The 26665-nt window shown below is 41.7% G+C and overlaps 2 protein-coding genes across 2 annotated transcripts; one reads left to right on the forward strand and one right to left on the reverse strand.

The window, feature by feature from the left end:
- Window positions 1-59: 59 nt before the first annotated feature.
- On the reverse strand, window positions 60-26151 carry casp7 (caspase 7, apoptosis-related cysteine peptidase). The gene is made up of 7 exons (XM_077550642.1): window positions 26101-26151; window positions 7103-7218; window positions 4432-4583; window positions 4222-4350; window positions 3892-4067; window positions 3674-3812; window positions 60-2793 (listed from the first exon to the last, which is right to left on the reverse strand). The coding sequence occupies exons 1-7, from the start codon at window positions 26104-26106 to the stop codon at window positions 2567-2569; spliced, it is 945 nt and encodes a 314-aa protein (XP_077406768.1). The 5' UTR covers window positions 26107-26151; the 3' UTR covers window positions 60-2566.
- On the forward strand, window positions 8719-25570 carry nrap (nebulin-related anchoring protein). The gene is made up of 43 exons (XM_077550643.1): window positions 8719-8868; window positions 9442-9536; window positions 9622-9709; window positions 11341-11445; window positions 11629-11721; window positions 11821-11928; window positions 12004-12108; window positions 12547-12654; window positions 12783-12890; window positions 13520-13627; window positions 13795-13911; window positions 14297-14401; window positions 14512-14616; window positions 14834-14938; window positions 15020-15118; window positions 15217-15321; window positions 15399-15506; window positions 15582-15689; window positions 15764-15961; window positions 16035-16139; window positions 16223-16321; window positions 16413-16517; window positions 16825-16932; window positions 17232-17389; window positions 17642-17795; window positions 17878-17982; window positions 18604-18702; window positions 18794-18898; window positions 18986-19093; window positions 19205-19318; window positions 19388-19585; window positions 19673-19777; window positions 19858-19956; window positions 20530-20634; window positions 20712-20819; window positions 20914-21225; window positions 21312-21416; window positions 21668-21766; window positions 21844-21948; window positions 22715-22822; window positions 22925-23236; window positions 23339-23494; window positions 24625-25570. The coding sequence occupies exons 1-43, from the start codon at window positions 8803-8805 to the stop codon at window positions 24940-24942; spliced, it is 5424 nt and encodes a 1807-aa protein (XP_077406769.1). The 5' UTR covers window positions 8719-8802; the 3' UTR covers window positions 24943-25570.
- Window positions 26152-26665: the final 514 nt, after the last annotated feature.

The following is a 26665-nucleotide window of genomic DNA, read 5'->3' on the forward strand; positions in this document are numbered from 1 at the left end:
TTATTTTTATTTATAGTAAATATAAATAAATATAAACTGAGCAATTATTTGATATAAAATGTGTTAAATGCATATGCACAATTGTTTATTTTACACACATTTCTTTTATTTACAAGAAACAACCAATTATTTAACAAAATAAATAAAAACATTTTAATTATGTGTGTCGGTGGTATGTGCGTGGTTGAGTACAGTATGCAGTATGTGGTGCTACAAACTACTCAGCTCATAACACAATAAAATTCATGTTTAATACAAGAAAGTTTTACATAAGCATTCTTCTGTTTGGATGTTTTTTTTTTTCTTCTTTTCTTTTAAACAATCTTTACAATTTAAACAATGGTTCAGATTATATTTCTTTTGAATTCATGCATGCATCCAAATCCTTTCAAATAAATTAATGAGGACAACAGCATTTAACACCATAAAGCATTTAAAAATTGAACCCCTAAATAAAAAAATAATCATAATAAAAAAGAAAAAAAGAAAAGAAAATAGTGGCGCAAACACTCCTTTTTTTTTTGCACAGTTTGGGCACCACGTCACTGATCAGAGATCCATGTGTCGAGAGGGATCAATACTCGGGTTTGGATTTTAAAATGGCAAGTTTGTCATTGCTCAGATGGATCGCACTTTCGGCAACTGGTGTTTCGCATGCAATTGTGGCTTCAAATTATTTAAAGACTGATAAAAAATAAATTAAAAAAACCCCACAAAGAACGTGTGAGAATGAGTGTGGCAACACTGAGAAAGGATTTTGTGTGGTTGACACTTGCCATCGTCAATAGCTGCCTCTGTGATTGACGCGACATACACAAACAACTGTCTTTTCTTTACTATATTATTATTATAGAAATTGCATTTTTTTTCCTACAGTTAAATGAAAATTTGGTGTGTTTTAAAAGGCACAATTTCGAAGCGTTCCAAACAAGCTAGCATTGCTTAACAGTGAAGTTCTCATTCTGTGGTGGAAAATGAGCCTCAACCAGATGGGACAACTCTATAGAGCTATTTATTTTGTTTAAAAAAACAAACATTTATTGTTACTTTAGTGAAACGGCTCAATTATTGATTAAAAAAAATACTGACACAGTAAGGTGCCTAATTAGGCCATAATTGTGTCAACCAATTAAATGTTTTTATTTTATTTAGGAAAGTTTATTATTCTCAATTATAGTACCAAATTGGTCTATAATTTTATCAACATGGCAACAAAAAAATTTAATGTTTCATTTATACACTAAATGAGCTGGTCCACAGGTGCCAATAAATTGCCCTAAAAAATAAATACATCTGATTAAATTTTTAATAAAGAGGTAGTTAAGAGTACAATCAGCAGAGGCTACACTATCACTGTGATGTTAAAAAAGAACTACGGAGCCCCTAAAGTAACAAAGGGCCGGTGGGGATCTCATTAGAACGAGAAACGTTCTCGTTCTAACGAGAAACTTTCTCATTCGAAATGTTCTCGTCCTTACGAACAAATTCTCTCATTCAAACAAGAAAACTTTAAGAAAGTTAAGAAAGTTTCTCGTTAGGATGAGAATGTTTCTCATTAGAATTAAAAATGTTTCTCATCTTTTGTCACTTTAGGCTGCTCCGAACAATAAAACTCAATATGGTATTTTTATGTGTTAAGTTCAATTGTTGGTGTGCCATAGAGAAAATCTACAATTATTTTTGAAAAGGAAACTTATCATTTCCAAAACATTTCCCACCATTAATGTGACCTAGAACCTCTACAGCATGGGTGTCAAAGGCCGGTCCTGGAGGGCCGCAGTCCTGCAGGTTTTGGATGTTTCCCTTCTCCAACACAGCTGATATATGATCAGCTCATCAGCAAGCTCTGCATAAGCCTGATACTGATCCTGCTGATTGGAATCAGCTTGTGTCGGAAGAGGGGAAAGCTCCGGAACCTGCAGGACTGCGGCTCTTGAGGACCGGAGTTTGACACCCATGCTCTACAGTGTCAACATAAAGATTACAAATGGAGTGATATTTCCATATTTAGGTGATGTGAATATGATGCACAAAGCTGACCTTTTTCTTGCCAAAAACAAACAGTAAGGAAATATTTTCAACGCTACATTTACCCACTGTACGGGACATGAATGAACCTGAGGATGGTAGTTTCAACTTGAAGTTGCTGGTTTGTCTTCAAATTGTAGCCAAGCACATTAGCAGGACTGAAACCACACACGTGTGGTCATTTTGCGAGTGAAAGTAGAGATGCGGACTATTCGGACAAGAAAATGGCAGCGACAAGTGCGGGAACAAAAGTGAAGTGGTAGTAGAAGAACATGCATATCTCACAATGCCTGCTGACAAAAGATCCGATCAAACGTGACGCCATTGTTGTGAAGAAAAACCTGAAGGAGAGGGGGGGGGGGGGGGGGAATAAAGAAGAGGTTTCACCATCAACACGTGAAAGCGGAGTGCCACTATAAAAAAAAATTCCGTTTCGTGCTGGAAAAAGTGCAGCGCTTGTTCCCGCTGGGCCGGAATTATCCCTGAATGCTTTCTCGGACTGCTCCACCCGTCCCTGAAGAGGTGGCGCCGGTGGCGCTCAGTTGAAGTAGAGCTCCTTGGTCAGCATGGAGACCACGCAGGGGATCTGCTTCTTCTCGCTGAAGCGCGGGTCCTCGGACCACGACTCGAAGCTGGTGGCCACCATGTAGTTGACGCGCGTCAGGATCTGCATGATCTCCAGCTGCTTGCCGAACTCGTTGAGGACGTTGCACAGCGCCTGCACGAACCAGGAGCCGCGTCCGGGGTTCCTCCAGGAGTAGTACCCTGCCCAGGTCAGAAATGATGGGTTTATTACACACACACACACAAAAATCAACGCAACAGTTTCCATTAGTGTTTCTCAGTTGTGACAACTTATTTGAATGATGTTGAACCAACAAACAATATTACTTTGGATGAAATAGCTTTTCCTCTTCAGTAAAAGATGATCAAATACTGCTTACTTAACTCATTTGCTCCCAAAAACGTATAAATACGTTCTATTTTAGATATTACCATGCTCCCAAAGACGTATTTATAAGTTTTTTTTATTGGGGGTGGGTTATGCTAGAGCATACACAAGGCTTTTATGCAGCCTCTAACCTGAAGAGGTCGCTTAAAGCAATGGTAGTTATTACAAAAAAACGGTCAGCAGGTGGAAGCAGAGTATAAGAGATCACCAGGGCCATGTTGAAAACAAGCTGATTTCCCCACAGTTCTAAACAGATTTGTGAGTAATGATCAAACTTAGCTATATTCTAATGCTAATTGTAGCAAAAAGGAAACAGATAGAAATAAATATACTTTTTTTTTTTGCTGATGAAAGAAGAGACTAATCTTTCTTTTGGTAGGTTATCGCAATGGAACACAAAATTCTGTAATTCTCGCAAAATCAGTCAAAATCCAGTGAAACAGCTGGGAGCGAAGGGGGTTGCTTTGGTGAAAATGCCTGGGAGTGAATGAGTTAGCAAATGTTAATAAGGACACATTCAAACAAATGCGTCACGACAACTCTGACTTTTCCATATTTTGAAGTAGGCTAGGCTACTTTAGCTCCTTGTCTTAATTACGAGTGATGTTGGTTTTGCTCGTCACGTAACTTTCTCCAAACAGGTCATCAAACTACAGTTGTAATGAAAAATTAGCACCTAATGAAGTATCTCACCCGGCACGGTAGAGTAGGCAAAGAGGAAATCAGCCTCGACTGGGATCTTATGTCTTGGATTGGCGTCTGTCTCCAGGGTGTCGTTGGGCGGACCCGAATCCGTCTGTATGCCGTCATCAAATTCGGAACCCCGACAGGCCTGGTGACGTAAACCCAACGATAACTTCATGAGAACTTGTAACGTATGCCGCGTGTGTTTATAATGATGCGAGTCGTACCTGGATGAAGAACAATTTGGGCTTCCCCACCAGGCTTTTGCACATGTCCCCCCTGAACAGCGAGGTCATGGTCTTGATGGGCATGGCGCCGTCCGTGCCGTAGATCATGCCCTCTTCGCCGTGGCTTAGCAGGATGCAGGCGAAACATGAGCTGTCGCTGTGGTCTTCCTCTGAAGCTAACACACACACACACACGCACAACACTTGAATCCGTTTGGGATGATTGCGGCAGCAGGATGGAACCGAATGAAATTTCACCCAAAAGCTCAATATGGCTAACTTTTTTTGCGAGGAGTCTTTGCCAACGGCAACAGGGAGCACGGCGCTCACCCTCTCTGAGGAGACGCTCCATCTTCTCGCAGGTTTGATCGTTGTAGATGAAGACGTTGAAGCCCAGACTCTTGAAGCACTTGAAGAGCTCGCCGGCGTCGCGGTCCGTCCCGTTGCGTACATTCATCCCTGTCGGGGGGGACGCGAGCGTGCTCAGAGGCCTCGCTTTTTTTCTTTTGACCAAATGTGTTTTTTTTTTTGCTTGTGTACCTGTCTTTTCATCAAAGTTTTTGTTGTTGATGATGATGCACTTGCCCACTCGCCGGTGGCTCATCTTATACTGGAATGTTGGTGAGACAATTCTGTAATGGCTTTCAGAAGAGTAGTCCTGCTCCCGCGTCTGGCCATCCTTATTCTTCTTGCTGAGTACAGACACAGTGGGCGGACATTTGAATAATTATTATGAACGTACGTAATACATTTCCTCAAATAATGAACGGTTTGTGCCAATTCATTTGACTTATTTACAACAAAAGTAAACGAATGCAAATATTTGTGGAAATGAAAACTAAATGAGGAGTGATTGTGGGAATGCTTCATGCTTTTTATTCTCCACACTTTTTTGCCATGTAATGACTCAACAACAACAATTTAACATTCAATTTCAACTTTTCCCAATGGGACAAACATTGAACTTTTTGTAAGTATCACTTTCCACGCCCACTTACGAGGTACTACATATAACTTATAATCATTACCAGGTGTCTGATACTGCTCGGTAGCACAGCTGGTAAAATGCATTGTCCAGTAACCAGGAGGTCATCATTTCATAATTTACCTCTCAATTTATTTCATAAGCATTCCACGTGCGTTCAACTTTCAGCATTCCCACGCATTTTCTCCAGAAATTGCACTTTGTCTGTTGAATTTTGTTTCCTCCGCATTTATTACAGCTCCAACTTGGCACCAGTCGTTGCACAAAGGACATCAAGACACTTCATTTAAATTATGAACAGACTTTGCGGCCATCAAGGGTGTCAAACTCAGTTTTTACTGCTTGATAATATATTGTTCAGCAATTGTTCAAGTTATTGTAAAAAATGGATTAGAAACAAAAATAACTTCCAGTATCTCTATGTTATTATTTCAACGGATGACAAATTTGAGCAAGAATCATGGAAGTTGATGCACAAGATTTGTTTCCACGGGGAACATAAAATAAAGTGGCGGGCCGAATCTGGCCAACGAGCCTTGAGTTTGACACCTTAGAATTACAAACTAAAGCATTTTCTCGAGTTGGTTTTGAATAAATCCAACAACTTCGGGTCTCAGAGAAAGTCATTAAAATTGAAGCGACTTGATTCCATCCTTCTTAAACTTGCGTAAAATGATCATTTCAACACAATAATAATTGTAGCACAACACAAACCAGACAAAGTACTTACTCAGAGACCAAAAAGTACATATGCTTTGCAATAAGGCATTAACGTGCTGGCCAAATTTGGTCACGGTAATCCACCCTGAAATTGAATCAATCCTCACACATTTCCAAGCGGCAAAATGGAGGTAGAAGTAACGTATTAAGAATGTAAAAATTGGCAGCACCTAAAGCGAGAGGAAATGTCCTTGTGGCTATTCTGGCGCGGCTGCCATGTTGGCATTCTTTGGCGGATCCATCCAGATGGGCGGCGTGTTCCAGAAGGGCCTGGCCACGGGGTCAACAAAGGCCTCGTTGCATAGCGCGCTCATATTCTATTAAACGTGTGATTTGACGCCCGACCCCCCTCCCACCTCCAAATTGTGCCAACGTGCCATACCAAACAATTGAGGGTGGGCAGGAAAGAGCGGCGGTGGGCAGGGCGCGGCTGTGAAGAGGAGGGCGGCGAGGATCACGTGGCGTTGACTTACCTGGGCTCGTCATTAAGCGCTACGCCACTCTGCATCTGCAAAAGAGTATGGTTTCTCCAGATGGTTTTTTGGGGGGCTGGGTGCTAGGATACTGACATGCTCTCTGTGCTGGATGAAGAACCTGACTGGGCCGCTGCGTGCCCACGGGCCGAGGGGGGGTGGGGGGTGGGGTGGGGGTGCGTCGGAGGGGGTTGAAGGGGGGTGGCGCGTTGTGAGCCCCCCACTACCCTCCTCCTCCCTGAGTCAGCAACCTTGCCACCGCACCAGCGCTTTCTAAAGGCCTATTCAAACCCAGGGCCCCCTGAACCTCACGCCGCCGTGACCACACACGGGGTCAACGGGGATAGCGCTACGTTTAGAGGTGAATTAATTCAACATTTATTGTTCTTGTACTGAACGGAATATCAATTTTCAATATAAACAAATACCTCATTTGTGCATTTGGTTGCACCTAATAATCTGGCCTCAGGTTTATGTCATTTTTCCGGCACCAGTGTCCCTAATAATTTGGCCACAGGTGTTCCTAATATTTTGGGTGTACCTACTAATATACTTTGGGGTCTATCTAATACTTTGGGTGTACCGAATGATTTGGCCGACATCATATTCCTCAGAGATGCTGATTGAGTTTTGCTCCAACCAACCAATCAGATGACATGGAAATGCTGACATCATCCTCTCTGGAGTGGGCAGATTAGATTGACATGACAACACATAGAGGCTGAAATCTGATTGGATGGGGGGGGGAGCCCGAACTCCCACATACATGCACTGAAAGCAGTGGGGGGCAAATAGAAACGTCACAAAATGAAGAGAATGAACTGCTGGGAATGCATTAATACAATGGATTAAGTATAGGTTATGTAACACATTCATCTTGTTTTGTTTGTGTTTTTTTAATTGCCTACGTCGTGGCCACAAATGAGAATTTTATGACAATTTCTTGACCACGAATTAATATCACCTGACACACCCACTGGGGCTCCAGAGTCACACAATGAAAGTGAAAGCACTTTTTGGTGTGTCCACTTACCCAAAAAGTAAAAACCTCCCCTTGCGGTCAGGTTTAGCGTCAGTGACGTCCACCGACATCTCATTTTCGTCTTCTAAAACTCCAAGTTGGGTCTTTTCAGCAGGTTCTCCAGCCATCTGTTGTTAGCACCGTGTTAGCATCAGTTTACCGAACTTTCGCTGTGTTTACTGCTTACATTTAAAAATAATAATAAACAACAGCACAATTGCAATGCTAGTTAAACTAACAGTGCGAATCCACATTCAACCAGTTCTTTCAATAACAGCGATACAAAAAGTTACTTTTTTACGCAAGTGTAATGACTCCGTCTTGCTAGCCGTTTGCTGAGAAAATGTAAAGTTTTATTACGCTTCAAACTATTTTGGGTAAGAGTGGCTACGTTTTCATAAACTCACGTTGTGTTGTTATAGTGGTATTACGCGAGGTCAACCAAGTTGTAAAAAAAAAAAGAAGTCGTTTGTTCACCAGCAACACGCTTTCACTTCCTCAAAAACAATAGCTGGAAGTTTTTTCGGTCAGGTTTGACTGGGGAATCTCCAAGGAGCGTCATTACGTCACGATGTAACGTAACCTGAGTCCGCCATATTTGATCATCTGCACTTCCTTGTCGTTATGCGTGCGTATGGCAGCCATATTGGAACGGTACTGGTCAGAATGATAAAACATAATACTGTACTGTAGTAAACTTATACAAGAAAAGATGTTAAGCTTAAAAAAAAGTGACTTTACTTTAGATTTTTTTTGTACAATTATATATTTTTTAGTTAATGTTTAAATATGAAAAAGTGTTATGATCACAATGAAAATGAGACTTAATATATATTGTCAGAAATAAAACAAAATATTTAGTATTTAAAATAAAATTAAAAAATACTTTATCTCATAATGATAATTACCTTGTTTTATTAATATAAAATATTTTTATTAGAATTAAATTCTTGCAATTTATTGTATAATTTCACAAACAAAAATGGTAGAAAAACTTTAATCGGGGATATATCAAATCTATATCCTGCGCTTTTAAATTTGATTTTGGGGTTTTAGAACTGCTCCATATGTAAAGTGTCCGTGTGAATTGGCGCTATGCAAATAAAACTGAATTAAATTGTTTCTATTACCTCATATGATCTGATCTTTTTGATCATTTTGTGCCATACAATAATAACATTCATAAAAACAGCAAATAATAGACCAATTTTTATTTGGGAGACTAGTCCATGCTCCCCAACACCTCAGAATATGAGAAGAATATATAAATTGTAAAAAAAAAAATGCCTTCAAAAAATACTTCAAACGTAGATTTATCACTGTATAAATCAAGAAAGCCATACAACATTCAAAGTTACTTCCAGGAACATTGATCTATCCTCTATCTATAGCTTTTGTTCAGCGTGTAACACTGTCACTCACTATGTGTCATAACATAACAAGGTTGACCTAATTGTCCAGCAAGGGATCATTACACACATACATCGACATGTCCTGCAAACAGACAGCTGTGTCTACCAGTGGCCTAGCCTGCTTTGTGACAAGAGGGGTGGTCCGTCACGGGACACGGTGTCAAGTAAGAGACTGCAGTGGCGCAGTCACAGAGCTAAGTTTACCACCAGCGGAGAAACACACGGGAGGGACTGCCTGTTAGTTTGAAGTTTGTTTGAAGTTTTGATTTTTGAAGTGGGGGAAAGACAAAGGATTCAAAAATGCAGTCTTGTGCAAGGTGTGGGTTTGTGGTGTACCCGGCGGAGAAGATCAACTGCATTGATCAGGTATTACAAGCGAGTTCCTATTGATCATTGTCTGGCAGAAATCTTTTTTTTTTTGTAAATTAGTTAGCTTTTTTTTTTTTACTTGATTTTTTTGAGTTTTCTCTCCTTGTAATATATCTTTATTTTTGTAATATTTTTTTTGTTTTACCTCTATTGATCTTTTTTTTTTCCCAAAAGATACGTATTCATATTTTTGGGTAATTTATTTGTATTTTTATAATTGTTTTATTTTCCTTTGATGCAGCGTAATTAAAGCTGATGATTTTTTTTTTAAAAACTCTGGCACTGACACTGTTTAAAGCAGTGGTGAACAACCTGCGGTCCATGGGCCAGAAAGGTTCTGTGATAGCATTTTAGCACCACATCCAAAAACAAATTTCATCAGAGAAACTGTTCTAGAAAAGCCTAAAAACATAATATATAATTATTTAAAGCATGGGTAAATCAGAACTGGATGCTAATGGTCAGATATAGCCTCATGCTAATGCTAAATTTGTGGTCCCGCCCCCGTGTAAAAACTGTGATTAACATCATCTCCTTTCTGAAATAATAATGTGATTTTCCTTTTTTCAGAACTGGCATAAAGCATGTTTTCACTGCGACGTCTGTAAAATGGTGCTAACGGCCAATAACTTTGTCAGCCACAAAAAGAGGCCTTACTGCTCAGTGTGAGTACTTTCAACCATTATCTGGTTTCTTCATTTCCACACACAAAAAAAAAAAAGTCATAAGGTTTGCATTTCCCGCCCGCAGACACAACCCGAGGAACAACACCTTCACCAGCGTGTATGAGACGGCCGTTAACATCACCGGGAAAAATCAGAGCAAGGCCAGCAGTGAGGTGAGATGATGTCATGATGGCTTTAGGACACAAGCTACTGTCTTTGCAAAACATTTGGAACATGACACAGGTGGTTGCTATGCTTTCCTCAGGCAGTTGTGCCCAGATTTAATCACAAAAGTAGGAATTTGGTGTTCAGATTACTTCCTTTAAAAAAAAAAAAAAACTTTTTTAAAAAGCCCTCCATTGCATCTTTTCCCCAGAAAGGTGGCTGTGAGTCTGTAGTGACGGCAGCCTTATGGAATGGAGAGTGCGCCTCAGGTTATTTCGGTGTTTTGACCACGTCGCCGACCGGCTTTATGCTTCAGCCGGCTAAAATTAAACCACAAAAAAGATCCCGGCATCGCTTCCTCTCCTCCACCTGTTCCTGTCTGTTGGATTCCGTCTGCGTCTCAAAGTCCACGCGAGGCTCGCGGCTTATATTAGCAGCGGGCTAGCGAGCTCATCAGCTACTGATAGATGCACCGAGGGAGACTGAGGTCTTCACATGCTGATATCTGATCTGACCGTTGACTTGTGACTAAGTCTTGCTTTTGCTTGCATGTCCCAGCTTATTTTCCATATACTTGCTTTTAACGCGTAACTTTTTGTCAATGACTCTTTGGCTGAGACTAAAATGTTTATTGCTGAACTAAACAACTTTCGAAAGACTATAAGGGGAAACGAACGTTGTGATACCGACAGATTATAAAATAAATGCAGTATATGTTACATCATACTACAGTAGATGAGGCCCCAGTCCACAATCCTATGGGACACCACACAGAATCCAGTATCGTTAACAAAGACTTTCTGGTAGATTTGATATGATTTCACTGTGTCACACACAGAAATAGATTTTCATAAATTATATTTTTGATTTATCCTAAACTGCTTGATGAGATTGTATGATGACATCAAAACCAACATCTGTCCTATATTTTCCACTCAATATATAGTTATAATTAATAATTACTTTTCATAGATGAAATACCTACAAATTGTTCGAGTAATACATGTATTACGTAACCACTAAAAATAGGGCTGCTCGATTATGGAAAAAATAATAATTACAATTATTTTGGCAATAAAGTAATTGAAATCATGATTATTCAAACTATTATCTATTTTTTGGTACAAAAGAAGAACATGTTATGTAAAAAAGAAATGAAAAATATTAAGAAAAATAAAATTCTTCGAAAAAATATTGTTATGCTAATTATGCACGTTCCCTTTGGATGAAACAAAATGTATTAAATTAAAGTTATTTTAAAATTTAATTAATTGAATTTCAATTAATTGCACAGCTCTAACTACAAATGCGTGGGGGCCTGGCATAGAACCCTGTGGAGCTCCGCAAGTACAATAGTACAAGGCTTTCTATCAGATGTTGTGTTTTTATAATTTTGTTCGCGTGTTAAAACCTTACTCAGATGCGTGTGTTGATTTTACATTACACAAGGGATTACCTCCGGCAAAAGATTCTACAGCCTTGGGGAACCTAATGCGGACCCTTGTGGGACTCCACACAATATCTTGCATTGTCTGCGCAAATGTTTATCATCATAAGCACATGTCCCGTGTTGCGCTTGTGCAAATCTGTTGCTGGTCTTGGCTTTAACGTTTTGTCGCCTATGCCTGTGCACTTGTAGCTGAAGTACCGCGAGGATGGCGATCGTTTTATGTCCACCTTCCACTATGACATGAAGTCCATGGAGTTGGAGAGAGCTCGTCTAGCCAGTCAGATAGCCGGCCAGGTGAGCTCCCAAGTAGAGCAACTGGCCAAAAAAGGGAGTTCCAGTCAACATTTTATTCACTCCTCAAACCTCTAAAAAAAAAAGAAGTGACAATGAGATATTTTGTTCACCGAATCTCATTACTTCTCTCAGCTTTTGTGTCTTAAATATCTTTGAATGTTTTTTTTTTTTGCATACAAACAGTCCTTCAAGTCTCAGTCGGAGTTCTCGCAGCAGCAGACTTGGTACAACCAAGAGATGGTGACCATGTCACAAGCTCAGACAAACATTAGTGACGTAAGTTGACTTAATGCCTTTTTCCTGAATATTTAGTATGAGTTTATTAAATGAATGCTATGGTGTGAAGTACAAATAAATTTGCCTTTCTGATAACAGGTAAAGTACATGGAAGAATACGAGCAGTCCAAAGGGAAAGGCAGCTTCCCGGCCCTGATCACACCAGGATACCAGGCAGCAAAAAACGCCAACACCTTGGCAAGCAACGTAAGGGAACGTTTGCCAAATATGGTGCATCATTTTGTGCCCATTTTGAGCTTTTTTGTGCTCTATCCCTAAAAGCTTGAATACAAAAAAGGGCACGAAGAGAGAGTTTCAAAATACACCGCCTTTGTGGACCCCCCTGAGGTACTCCTGGCCAAGAAACAAGGACAGATTGTCAGCGATGTGAGTCTTTGCCAGTGACTTTCATTCACACTTTGGAGATAATAATGCTAATGCTGTGGTACATTGAATCGATTGGTCTTTTTTTTAATTGTTTTAAAGATAAATGGATTAATGGCATTTCAATAAATTTCAATGGGGAAAATTGATACTGTATACATGAATATTTTTTATTTTTCATAAATTTCTTGTGCCCGTGACGCCAGAGGTGACAAATCCAGGTCCAGAAAGTAAAAACCCTGCCACAGTTTGGCTTTAGCCCCAGGTGCTAGCTAGCTAGCTAGCTAGCTTCGTAGCTAGATCCCCGGGTGCTTGTTTACCTGATAGAGAGCTAGCTAGCTAGCATGAGGGGCTAAAGTCAAACTGTGGCAGGGTTTTTACTTTCTGGACCTGGATTTGCCATCTCTGTGTGACGCTATTATATAATATTCTTTTTTGCAGTATGCCTACACAGAGGAATACGAGCAGCACAAAGGCAAAGGCAGCTTCCCCGCACATCTCACACCTGGATACAAGATGTCAAAAAAGGCCTCCGAACAGGCCAGCAACGTAAGCATAAAATCACTCATTTTGTGTAGTGGTGGGAAGTAACAAAGTGCAAATACTCTTAGTGTACTGAAGTAGATTTTGAGGAGTATTTTTACTTTATTCAACACTACTCTGTGCTTTTGTGGCAGATTAAGTATCGTCACGTATACGAGCAGGAGATGAGGGGCAAAGCCAGTGCTGACGCGGCCACAGCCGAAATGGTCCATGCCAAAGAGAATGCAGAAAACTTCAGCCAGGTCATTCATTTTCACTACTGTCTTCTACTACCGTAATGTTGTCATGTATGCTAATCTAGAGAATAAAAAAAAAAATGTTGTGCTTCATGAATCAACTCCTGCGTGTTTAACTCATTCAATCCCAACCATTTTCACTGAAGCAACCTTCTTCGCTCCCGGCTGTTTTACTGGATTTTGACTGATTTTGCAAGGCCCGCAGAATATTGTGTTCTATTGCTATAAAAACATGGAACGCACCAAAATAAAAATTAGAGTCTCTTCTTTCATCAGGAAAAAATATATTTCTGTTTCAGTTTTGCACCAATTAGCATTAGAATATAGCTAAGTTTAATCATTATTCACAAATCTGTTTAGAACTGTGGGTAAATAAGCTTGTTTGCAATATGGCCCTAGTGGATCTCTTATACTCTGCTGCCACCTGCTGGCCGTTTTTGCAATTACTACCATTGCTTCACCCGTTCTCTGCAGTTCAGAGGCTGCATCATCAAAGCCTCCTTTATGTTTTAGTATTTAAACAAACACATAAAAACGTATAAATATGTCTTTGGGAGACTTAAAACATTTTAAATAGAACATATTTAGACGTTTTTGGGAGAAAATGAGTTAATTATGCGGCGGACTTTCTGTAGATCGCCTACACGGAAGAGTACGAGCAGCAGCGGGGCAAAGGAAGCTTCCCCGCCATGATAACGCCCGGGTATCACCTGGCCAAGAAGGCACAGGAAAACGCAAGTGATGTGAGTGTAAAGTTCATTTTGCGTTTTGGTTGTAGCAGGAATTTGGATTCTTACAAGTAGTGTGGCTAAAAACGGAGCCAGGGTCAGTTAAAACTGATTTTGGTCCAAATTGTGAGTTAGTGAGGTAAGCAAAAAAATCCACTTTCCTTCATCTGTTTTTCCTGCAGCTGAAATACAGAAAAGACTTAAATAAGATGAAGGGCACGTCACATTTCCACAGCCTGACCTCTGAGGAGAACCTGGCCTTGATGAACGCACGGAAGATCAACAAGCTCGTCAGCGAGGTGAGGCAGTCGCTTGGCTTTTTGCCACCCCGTAGATAGGACGCCAGCAAAAAAAGGATGGTTAGCATCTTTCACATGCCGCAGCTTACCTCCAAAGCTACATGGCGCATCCGTCCGAAATGATGTCACCACACGCGGTTGTGGCTATATTCTTAACAGTGAACATTTTGGTGCCTGTTGCAAGTGGCTCGTGACGGACTGGCAACATTATATTTAGAGCAAGGTGATAGTCAAGTCATAATTTAGATTGTACAGTTTTTAGCAAGTACATTTTTGCCATATGTTTGAAAATTTGGACCTGATGATGGTCGAAAAATTTTTTGGGGTGGTAGGTACTAAAGTGTTAAAACATTTTGAAAAGTGTATTTCCTATACGGACCAACAGATCGAGTACAGGAAAGACCTGGAGAACAGCAAAGGCCACAGTATCAATTTTTGCGAGACACCCCAATTTCAGAATGCTTCCAAAGTAGCCAAGTTCACCAGTGATGTAAGTTAAGAATTATTGATGATAAACTGGCCGCAGCTACAATTATACATTAGATTGTGGTGATAAGTGGAGATAACACATGCTGTTTTTTTCTCTGTGTGGTGCAAAAGAACAAATACAAAGAGAAGTACATCAATATGAAGGGCCACTATGAAGGCTCGGGGATCGACAAGAAGACCATGCACGCCATGAAAGCCCGGACGCTGGCCAGTGATGTAAGCCTTGTCATTTACAGACCTTTCACATGTAAAAGAGCAAGACTTGTCAAGTCACATCTATCATAAGTTTCCGCCAAGCAAGCCCCAAGTTCTAAAATCAGCAATTTAAGTCATGTGACAAGGTCCCTTCTTCTTAGTCCATATTTATTTGAACCAATGTTGACACGGTTGTCCTAAAGAATTAAGAAACTATGGTCTCTCTAATTCGGTTCAGATTTCATACAAACAAAGTCACGATCAAGATCAAGGCGAGTACAATTACCAAGCCACACTGACACCAGGCTACCGCAGCCAAAGGAAACTGGACCCACTTAAAGACGTGAGTTCTCCAAAGTCTGATTACAGTCCTCATTGAGGGATTTGCTGAGTGAACGTTTTGGTTTTGTTTCCACCTCCGCAGAAGAACTACAGGCAGCATATTGACCAAGTCAAGTACAACCTAGTGACGGACACGCCGGAGATCCTCCTGGCGAGGAAAAACGCTCATCTGATCAGCAATGTGAGTCCAACACATGATCTCATGTGAAACACCCATCTTTTCCCTTGTGTATCGAGCCAACCTTGGAGTTATGAAAACCCTTTTTCACCATCATCCAGCTAAATTACAAAGCAGACTACGAGAAGACTAAGCATCTGTACACGCTCCACGAGGACCTGCCCCAAATCAAAAAGGCCAAAGACAATGCAGCCTTGTGTAGCGATGTGAGTAGTCACGCATTTTCCTCAATTTCCAGGTACACATATTCGCCCACTGACACATCACATCACTCTCATTCCAGATTAAATATAAGGAGGAGTGGGAGAAGACCAAATCTAAAGCGTGCGACATTGGTGTGCACGACCTCAGTGTCAAGGCGGCGAAGGCCTCGCGAGATCTCGCCAGTGATGTGAGAAAACCAACATAGGCCGGAGTTATTTCTAACACATGACAAACAAGTCACAGTAAGTTTGATGTGTTCTAGCTTAAATACAAAGAAAACTACCTGAAGAACAAAGAATTGGCTGTGGGTGTCAACGTCAGCGATTCCAAGACCTTGCATTCGCTTCAGGTGGCCAAGATGCGCAGTGACGTAAGTCGTTCCGAGCAACCTGACTGGCGTGACCATTTACGAATTTCGCTCACGCTGTTGAACCTCTCCTGCAGATTGCGTACAAGAAGGGCTCCAAGGAGAACCAGGGCCAGTACAGCCTGTCTATGGACATGGTCAACCTAAGTCACGCCAAAAAGGCCCAAGCTCTGGCCAGCGACCTGGAATATCGCACCAGGCTGCACGAGTACACCGTCATGGCGGATGACATCAAGGTCCAGCAGGCCAAGAAGGCGTATTCCCTTCAGAGTGAGGTGAGAAATAGACACATGATCTTAAAATGAAAAATGAACTAATGAAGTCTGATTATATTCTTCTGCCCATCAGAACCAGTATCGGTCAGACTTGAACTGGATGAAAGGAGTGAGCTGGGACACTGAAGGTTGCCTCAACATCACTCAGGCCAAGAAAGCTGGAGATCTTCTCAGCGATGTTAGTTCTCGGTGCTTTAATCAATCCGTGAGCTCTGGATTAGGTGACATATTGAGTTACTGGCATTTTTCACTCTTTTGTAGAATAAATATCGGCAGAAGGTGGATCAGATCAAGTTCACCCAAGTGGCAGACAACCTGTCCATCAAACACGCCAAGAAGAGCCAGGAACTGCAGAGCGATGTAAGATCCTTGCGATAAAGGCATACTTTTTATTGCTGCAGCTTCCCTTTTATCATTGGTTGATCAAATTGTGCTTTTTTTTTTTTTTTAGCTGGCATACAAAGCGAACACGGAGCAGATGATCCACCAGTACACCATGACAAAGGATGAGCCGCTGTTCAGACAAGCAAAGGCAAACGCTGAGCTTCTTAGTGGGGTGAGTGCACCTACCATGACGATGTTAAAGGTACTTTCTTTTTATTAGCTGAATTCGTAAGGTAGTTCATCGCCCTTAGTGTTTGCTAGCCATCAATTAACTGGTAGTGTCAAAGAACATGTCTACTTAAACTGAAGAGGGATGTCACTTATTGAACGTAAAAACACATTGCATTAGGGTTGAAAATCTGCAGAATCCGGTTGTTTGTGGGTCTCAATGTTGTTAAGAACCGTACATTCGCCATCAAGACAAAATTTTCAAATGCAAACTGTCATCTTTCTGCCTCGACTTTCTCCTTTTCTTTCAGAAAATCTACAAAAGTCAATGGGAGAAACAGCGGGAAAAGGGCTTTGAGCTCCGACTTGACTCACTTTCTATTCTCACCGCTAGAGCTAAAAGAGACCTGGCCAGTGATGTGAGTCCCCCCCACCCCCCAACCCCCGAAGAACTTAAGCCAGGACCTTTGAAAAGTTTGGAATTCAAGAAATAATAGTGTCCTAGGGTTTTTCCATTATAAAACCTCTGCCTTGCTAATAAAGCTACTTGATAGATCTAGCTAGCTACTGACACACAAAACTACTAAATAACTAATGATCCACAACCTGCCTATTATGTCTACTCTGTTGGCATCCAAACCATTCAAGTTCTGTAAATCTACGGTTACATACTTGGCAAAAGGCTGTTTTAAGAACACTCAATCTTGTTCCCTGGCAGGTCAAATACCGAGAACAATACGAGAAAAACAAAGGCAAGGTGATCGGAATCAAGTCGGTCAGTGACGATTCTCAGATGGCTCACTCGGCTCTGGCCACCAAACTACAGAGTAACCGCGACTACAAGAAGCACTATGAGGATACCAAGACCCAATTCAAGTGAGGCCCTCAACTGTATTCAGTAAAATAACCACATGTAATGACTTTTTCATGTGTTCTGTTCCTGCACCAAATGTTCGTGAGCTCCGGTTAAACGTACCTCAAAGGAGAACACAGTGTCTGATACAAAAGATATCGCTTTATTATGTACTATCACCTCGGAGAAGATGATGCTTTTCCTTTTCTGACATAAATACTAGATATTTATATTCTTCAACAGCACCACACAGTTTAAAAATGTCTTCCCTCCAGTGTTTCTCTGGACATGCTGAACATCAGCCAGGCCAAGAAGGCCCAAGACTTGGCAGCCGACTACAACTACAGAACATTCCTGCACGAGTACACCACGCTGCCAACTGACATGAAAGTTGCCTGGGCAAAGAAGGCCTATGGACTGCAGAGCGACGTCGGTCCCACGAGCAGAAACATATGTGATTAATATTTCGCGAAACCATTTAGAAGAACTACATGTATGTGTGTGTCTTTAGAAACTGTACCGATCCGATCTAAACTGGATGAAGGGCGTCGGCTGGGAGGCGTCAAAGTCTTTGGATGTCCAACAGGCCAAAAAAGCTGGAGCGCTCGTCAGCGAGGTAACGTCTGACCATGTAACCCAAAAAGCATTTCCGGTTATCTGATACGATTCCGTTATCATAGGACCATTGGTAAAATTATCTATGGAGAATTTATTTAAAGACCAGGGAACCTTTCATAGACTCTTAAAACTAGGTTAAGTACCATGTCAACGATTAACAAGGGACATGGCAATAAAGTCTGGTGTCTGGTTGCCAACCAGACACTTCCTCAAATGCTACAATTTAAGTTTAGTGGTCTGCGATTTTGGACATACAGTTTGGGCAAGGGTTTGTATTACAGAGATTTTGTAACCCCTCCCCTCCCTGGACTTTTTTTTATTGCTGTTTTTCTAGAATGTAAAGGTATCAGTACTAATCCTCAGATTCTATTCTTTCTTCTAAGCAGATACAGTCGGCTATTTGCTTAAAGTTGTGCTCTCTCCGATGTAGAGCGGAGGACAGACCAACATAACGACCGACAGAATGAGCAAAAGACATAAAGACAGACATACAGAGATACAGTAGATATGAACAGAATGTGCCACTAAAACAACGCTAAGGGTTTTCTTAGCCAAGACTATTGACCTTCAAAAAGCCAATGACATTTTCAAGTCATGATTTAAACCCCTCCTGCTTTAGAAAAAGTATCGCCAGAATGTGAGTGCCCTGAAGTTTACAAGTGTTGAAGACACACCAGAGATGGTTCAGGCCAAACTCAGCAACAAACTGGCCATTGATGTGAGTACTTCTGACTTTGGTGTGGATGTAATAAATGTGATTTACTCGGTATGCTAATGTAAAAATGATGCTTGATGTGGTGTCTTTACAGAGGTTGTACAGAGAGAAAGGAGAAAACATGAAGCACATCTACACCCTCAATGAGGAGCTTCCTGAGTTTGTGCAGGCGAAGATCAATGCCTTGAACATGAGTGAGGTAAACAGATGCAAAAAAAAAACAAAAAACAATCCATTCCATTCAGTCTTTGTCGGACTTTTACAAGTAAAAACTGTTGGATTTCAGAGTCGTTACAAGGAATCTTGGATGAAACTACGTGACAGCGGATACAAACTGCGCCTTGATGCTATTCCTTTCCAGTCGGCCAAAGCTTCTGCTGACATCCTCAGTGATGTGAGTGGCTAAGTGCTCCGGTCCCATGAGGACGAATTTAACAAGTCCTCTAAATTGTCATTATCTTGTCAATGTATGCAAAAAAAAAGAGGCATATTTGTGTCATTATAGCAAAAATACAAAGAAGAGTTTGAGAAGACCAAAGGGAAGATGATTGGACTGAGAGGGCTGGAGGACGACATCAACATGGCTCACTCCGTTTACGCCAACAAGCTGCAGAGCGACGTAGGTGCTTTCTCTCTTTTGTACGATTTCTACCTTATTAACAACTTTTTTTTCCCTCCCGCAACCCAGATTAAGTACAAGAAGGAGTCGGTCAGCCAGCTCTCCAAGCACCACCTGCCAATGGATATGATGGAGGTGGCCCATGCCAAGAAGGCCCAATCTTTAGTCAGCGATCACGACTACAGGCTCTTCTTGCATCAGTACACCTCCCTGCCGGATGACATGACGCTGCAGGCGGCGAAGAAGGCATACGCTCTGCAGAGCGAGGTAAGACCGCACGACACACTTGCAGTTAGAAGGCATTAGAAGTCACAACACACGACAGCCATACAACGCTTTTGTCCACGTCTGCAGAGAATATACCGATCTGACCTCAATTACCTGCGGGGTGCCGCATGGATCGCAACTGGGGCCGTGCAAATTGAAGGCTCCAGGAAAGCCACTGACCTTATCAGTGATGTAAGACTGATTATTTACCTACCATTAACTACCTACCGATCTACTAGAGCTATGATGACTCTTCATTTGTCCTGTCTCAGAAAAAGTACCGCCAGCAGCCATACAACTTCAAGCACACGTCTGTGGCAGACTCCCCTGATATAGTACACGCTAAATTCAGTGGACTTATCACAAATGAGGTAAGTGTATTATTTCCCCTCAACTTGATACCGTATTGAAGAGGGTCTTCTGCATAGATTTAGTCATAACTGTTTTAATTTACTTATTTCCTCAGTAGAACTTTTATCTGTGGATGTGTCTTTGTAAGTGCTGTCGCAATGTCTGTTCATGTCATCATGTCTGAAGGACCTCGTCTGTTTCCACATCAATGGGCCAGTGTCTGGGGTTGAAGTCAATGTGTATTGGATGATATGCTCTAAAAGTGTAAAAAGTCTTATCTACTTCCGGCTGTCGTCATGTGTATTGAAGGCTGTTTCCTGGGGGCTTTGGGGTTTGGAATACTGCTTTTCAAAATAGTATAAGAATGCTGCGAGTCCGCTGTAACGACACACTTGCGAGAGGACAGCAGCCATTTGTTTGTAAACTTGCTTGTGTCCGGAATATTCTGTAAAATAAATCCTTCGAAGGACCTGTTCACCGATCTCCAGTCTGTATTCAGAAAAATCAACATTCTCTCTACCCGAACAACAACGGACACGCGGAAGACCAAGATAGTCTTCTAACAGTATTCACTGACTATGCCTCTCTCTCAGCGTCTGTACAAAGAGAAAGGGGTGAATGACCAGCACACCTACACCATCACGGCCGAGAGGCCGGAGATCACTCAAGCAAAGATCAACGCAGCTAACTTTAGCGAGGTAAGACCGGCCTCTGTGGTTCATGGCTTTTTTTTTTCCACCGGTGGACATTTTAAACCAGATGGTTGTTTCTTCAGATCCGATACAGAGACTCCTGGCACAACCTGAGGGCTCAGGGCTACAAACTGACCATGCAGGACATCCCATTCCAGGCGGCCAAGAGCTCCACAGGCATCGCAAGTGATGTAAGATTACTATTACAGATACAGACTACTACTACTACTAACATTCCAGTTAAGAAATACTTTTACAGCATATTTTGCATCTCCCTCTCCGCAGTACAAGTACAAACACAACCACCTGATGGAGAAAGGCAAGCACATCGGCGCCCAAAGTGTTTTGGACGACACGTACCTGCTGCACTACATGCAGGCAAACCGGCTGGCTAGCGACCAGGAGTACCGAAAGGATGCCCTGACGGCCAGCGGGCGCTACCGCCTGACGCCCGACATGGTCCACCTGGTCACGGCCAAGAACGCTCAGGCCTTGGCCAGCGAGCAGGACTACAGGAAGAGGCTTCACGAGTACACGGTGCTTCCCGACGACATGAAGGTCAAGTGGGCCAAGAAGGCCTACAACCTGCAGAGTGAGGTGAGGCAAGGCGACCGATGGCCAAAAAAAACCCACAACAACTGGGATGTGAACTCAACTGAATGATTTGACCGCTTCCTGTCTAGACGCTGTACAAGTCGGACTTGAACTTCATGAAGGGCGTGGCGTGGGATGGCGTGGGGGCGCCGCAGCTGGAGTCGGCCAAGAAGGCTGGGGAGCTTGTTAGTGATGTAAGTGTGCACTTTCACTTTTGCAAAAGCGCTGTGTGAACACCTTACAAATCCTGATGAAAACCCTAAATTCACTACAAGCATTCACCGCTCAGTGAGATACCAGCTTTATCGGCCTTCAGATTGGTGCAAAGGCCGGTGCCGAAATTTGTCAAAATGCCAAATATTGGCACCAATAATCGGTCTATACCTAGTAGTACTAGTAGTAGAACACTGTACCATTTTTGTATTATTCCGCTTTCGCCATGCAGAAGCGATACCGCCAACTACCAGACAGCTTGAAGTTCACCTCAGTCACGGACTCCCCAGATATGCTCCACGCCAAGGCCAGCTATCAACAATGTAGCGAGGTAACGTGAAGGAAACTGAAAATGAAACTGCCAGTCTTTAACGACCCTTTGATACATGATTCCGGTTCTCCACTCAGCGGCTGTACAAATCGGGCAGGAACGACGACATGAACAAGTACACCTTACATCCAGACGATCCCGACTTCGTCCGGGCCAGGATGAACGCCCAGCACATTAGCGACGTAAGATCGACTAACACTTGGAACATAAAGTACTTTTAAGTTTGTGAGGGACATTTAATACAGGGATGTGATTTGACCAAAGTGAAATTATCTGAAAATTTAGCCGGGGGTCTGGGGGCCGCTGGCACCCAGCTAGGTCCAGGGCAGTGCCCTGGTGGGGGGACAAGGGGGGGCAGAGCCCCCCGGAGCTCATGGGTTTTCCGTGTTTTTAAGTACTTTCAATGCACTCACATGACAAAGAAATAGACAAAACAACAGCATAAATTTTCAATGTATATTGAACCATCCCATATAAAATGGCAGTTTTAGTCAACTCAAAATCAGTCACATTCAAAAACATTGGACTGCCTTTGCTTTTAAAAACTATCACTGAGAATATCATCATATCTAACTAATGTGATTACTAAGTTAACACATAAATAATGTTGAAGAGTTCAAATTTCATGAACAAATAATTGTATCATGACCAAATGAAAAGTAACTCATATTAGAGCATACCACAAATGTCTTTGTTATAGCAGAAGATGTTATCTGTCGGAGTCATGTGCATACACAATGAACTACTACTACTACTACTAAAAAAAAATAAAAAAAATAAAATAATAATAATAATAATAAATCGGATTTTTCTTTGGGGGGGGAGATAAAAAAAGCGGAATTCCGCGAATTAGCGGAAAAATCACATCCTTGTTAATAATTTGAAATTTCATCTGAAAGCTGAATATTCCTAGCTTTTGGTAAAGTAGTGTTTTTCTCTTTGGTGCAGAAAGTCTACAAAGCCTCTGGGGAGCAGCTGAAGATGCTGGGCTACGACTTGAGGCTAGACGCTATCCCCTTCCAAACAGCAAAGGCCTCCAGGGAAATTGCCAGCGACGTGAGTGTTGTGGACATAGTCTTCAAAGTTGGAAGCATTCCCCCCCCAAAAAAGAATCCGCGTTCAGGAGGGGCTGACCAAGACTACTTTCCCTCTGACCAGGTGCTCTACAAGGACTCGCACTTGCGCGAGAAGGGCCAGCAGGTGGGGCTACGCTGTGTGGAGGACGACCCGAAAATGATGCACTCCTTGGCGGCCAGCAAGCTCCAGAGCAACCTGGAGTACAAGCGGCTGTCCAAGGAGCAGCACTCCAACTACAAGATCCACGCCGACCAGCCCGAGTTCCTGCTGGCCAAGAAGAGCCAGGCACAGTCCAGCGACCTGGCGTACCGCAGCAAGCTCCACGACTACACGTGCGACTCAGAGCAGCTCCAAGTCAAGCACGCCAAGCAAGCCTACAAACTGCAGAGCGACGTCAGTTAAGGCTCACAGACGAGTCTGTGAACTTTTTCCGTCAAAGTCCAATTTCCTCAATTTAGCTTTTTTTTGCTGACTCACTGTCATCACAAATCGCAGGTGAACTACAAGTCGGACCTGAACCGGATGAGGGGAGCGGGCTGGACCCCTCCGGGCTCCCACAAGGTCGAGCTGGCCCGCCGGGCCGCCGAGCTGGGCCTGGCTGAGGGGGTGACCACAGATGAGGCCATTGCCAAGTATCAGCGCATGATAATGGTGAGACTGAATTCTTCCATCTGTCCATTCAGCATCAAATAATCGTTCATTTTGGTCACTGGCATAAGTCTCTTATAATGCTGTCACTATCAAATAATTTTAGAATCAATTAATCAACTATTTGGATACATTTTTCTTTTGAATTAAAGTAATTACAAAAGCATTTCTTTCCTGATTACTGTTTATTAACCAGTGATTGGTGTTTATTTTGTACTTCATATTTATATAGTGATTTAAAAAAAAAACGGGGCATTGATGTACAACGTTACTGGTTCGATCATTGTTTTCCAAAGTATAAAACAGATGTTTGCAAATGTCTGACTTTGATTAAACACAGACGATAATCAGTCATCTTTCACGAAGGACTACAAAAATCAGTAAACAATTACTGTTGTTATGCTGAAATCAGATAATTTGAACAATTTAAAAAAAAAAAGGCAAATGATTACTCGATTATATAGCTGTCGATTAATTTGATAATCGATAACTTGTCGATTAATGTTGACAGCTCTAGTCTCTTACTGCCGTTGTTCTCATCAGCAGCTACCCGGAACAACTGCAAGTTTGTGATTCGGCCCTGAAAATTGCTTCAGATAGTCTGTTGGCATGGCTGCTTTAGAGCGCCTCGTTGTCAACCGTGAGTTTGCGTAAGTCTTGCAGATAGCGGCGGAAGAGTGAGGAGGGCAGAATTATTTTTTATTTTATTTTTTTGAAGTCTGAGTTGATAGCCAGGATGAGGACCAGGGCTTTGGACTGATGTGGCCGCTTTAGAGCGCCTCATTGTAGGCTGTGAGTGCATGTATGTCATGAAGAGAAGGTGAAAGAGGGATACAATTTATTATTATGACATGACAGCCAGTGTTGTTTAAGACAAGGACTTAACCAGTAAATAAAAGGGAATTAAAAAATGTAGTTTCCACGGATTTTAATTGGTTTAAGGTGGTCGTGAAAGAGCCAAAATGTACAATTTGGCAACAACAGCATATTATTTGTATATTTCAAGAGCTGAAAATGGAAAATCTGACAAAATCCACATAATGCAAAAAGGATTCAGTCGAATTGGACACAAATGATCAATGTTGCTCCCAGAGGGTCCAAAAAACTTTCTACCAACCTCTTCCATGTTGCAGCTGCACCACCAGCAGCGGATGGAGGATCATCAACAACAACAACAACAACAACAACATACGTCCGAGCAGGTGGAGACCAGCAAGGAGATCCGGCAAGGCATCAACATGGACGCCATGGAGGTGCTTCACGTCAACAGGACCAAGAGCTCCCAGACCGTGCAGAAAAAGACCATCACGACCACCACCACAAGTAGCAGCAGCAGCAGCAGCAGCGCCACCTTCAAATCCATGGAAAAGAAATCCAGCAGCACCTCGTCGGCCGCCCGGCATGGCACGCTCAAGACGTCCAGTCAGGCCAAAGCCATAAAAGATACTTAAGAAGCTTTGGAGAAAATGGCTACACTGAACTGAACTGACGCTAGATGGATGATTCATGAAGGACACAAGCATGTTGAATGAAAACGGGACTTGTTATGTTTAGCAAAAAAAAAAAAAGTACTTAACACAGTGGCGGACTTGTATGGAAAAAAAAAGTAGATTGCACGCTTAACCACTACAACTATGGATTTAAGCTATTTGAGCATTTATTCAATATCCGTGATATCCACTGTAAGGTTGGAAAGGAAATGTCACAGACACCAAAGAATGCTGGAAGAATAAATGCTGGATCTGGTGTGTTGTCAATGAAAATTTGCAGAAGAATTGTGGCATAGTATGGAACAGACACGTGACCTGAAATATTATTTCAATGTTATGTTTGCATTTAAGAATGTATTCACAGCAGGAAGTGGCCATTTAAACACAAGAAGATTTTTTTTTTTCACATAAGCAGACGTATTTGACACAACTTTTTGTTTTCTTAGAGGCTTGATGTCGTACACTCGGAGCGATGTATCAATTCTTTAAGTCTGGCAGGTTCAGCTTTAGTGACGCGTAAACTCAAAGCTGGGCTCCGAGTAAATGCTCCATTTTACTGCTTTCAAAATAAACGTTTTTATTCTCACCAGATCTGTTTTTGAGTCCTCTAATTGGCTGTTCTTGACTGTTGTCACACGATACGATGTAGTCACCAAAACCACAATTCACTATTCATTACACTTTCTTTTTTAAAGTTAATATTAAAATAAAAAACACAAACACAGGCAAATACAGTGGTATGTTAATGTACGAAATTTTCGAGATAAACGATATACTACTGTTTCCTTACCTTGTCTTGTGAGTAGTGATTTGAGTTACGACTGGACGATGGCAGAGAACTTCACAATAAGCGGCATTTTTTTTCAGATAAATAATCGAAAACAACTCTTCAAGCTGTTTGCCTCTACCTGTAAAAATGTATCGTAAAATTAAACAAATAAAAACAAAACAAAAACTACTCAACTTTTGCTCATGAAAGTCTGCTAGCTTAATGCTAACATGAAAAACGACATTGGCTAATAAAATTAGCATTTATTGTGTGTCGTAAGTTATAAACAAACTGATATTGGAACCCAATTAGTGCAACAACATATAGACCAAAAATAAAACAATACTCACTGGCATATATTGTTTTTTTCATCCTTAAAAAATGACTAATTTTATTGCAGGTCGTCTTCTTCTGTCGCATCATTTTACGTGAAATATTTGTAGTACATTGCCGTGTATTACACCGCCCCCTGGTGGCTGAGGCTCCCCTGAACAAGCAGCATAATGCTCGTTGATGATCATGACAGTCACGTGAATTTACTATTTATTCTATTAATTTATTACTTCCAATCTGGAGCCCGACTCATCCACCTCCCTACATAGGTTTGTATTAAGATGTGTGGTGTTGAAACTAACTAACTTTGTTTTATTGACTTGTACTGGTCACCTCGTAACAAAAGTGAAAGGACAAAAAAATAGATAATACGGTGGTGCCTTGATGCTTTCTGGTTTGTGGCCACATGGGGGCAGTATAAGCCACACAGTACTGCAGCGTGAGCTAATCTCAGTTTGTTGCTAAGGCAAAAGTTAAATGATTGCGAGTACTGTTCTGTAAATGCAAAATCGCCACATAGATGTTAATCGTTAGCCCGTGTCCCCTGGAATCAAGTTGGCTGATTATTATAGAATTTCATAC

Source organism: Vanacampus margaritifer, chromosome 18 (genome assembly GCF_051991255.1).
Source record: "Vanacampus margaritifer isolate UIUO_Vmar chromosome 18, RoL_Vmar_1.0, whole genome shotgun sequence".
Classification (NCBI taxonomy): Eukaryota; Metazoa; Chordata; class Actinopteri; order Syngnathiformes; family Syngnathidae; genus Vanacampus; species Vanacampus margaritifer.

Bases quoted from the DNA above. Each gene is read 5' to 3' on its own strand.
- casp7 (XM_077550642.1), bottom strand. The intron at 4,068-4,221 runs GTGAGCGCCGTG...TGTGTGTGTTAG, and splicing joins GGAGCGTCTCCTCAGAGAGG to CTTCAGAGGAAGACCACAGC. The intron at 3,813-3,891 runs GTACGACTCGCA...TTACGTCACCAG, and splicing joins CCAAATTGTTCTTCATCCAG to GCCTGTCGGGGTTCCGAATT.
- nrap (XM_077550643.1), top strand. From the start codon at position 8,803: ATGCAGTCTTGTGCAAGGTGTGGGTTTGTGGTGTACCCGGCGGAGAAG. The intron at 16,933-17,231 runs GTGAGTCCCCCC...GTTCCCTGGCAG, and splicing joins AAAGAGACCTGGCCAGTGAT to GTCAAATACCGAGAACAATA. The intron at 19,778-19,857 runs GTAAGACTGATT...GTCCTGTCTCAG, and splicing joins CCACTGACCTTATCAGTGAT to AAAAAGTACCGCCAGCAGCC.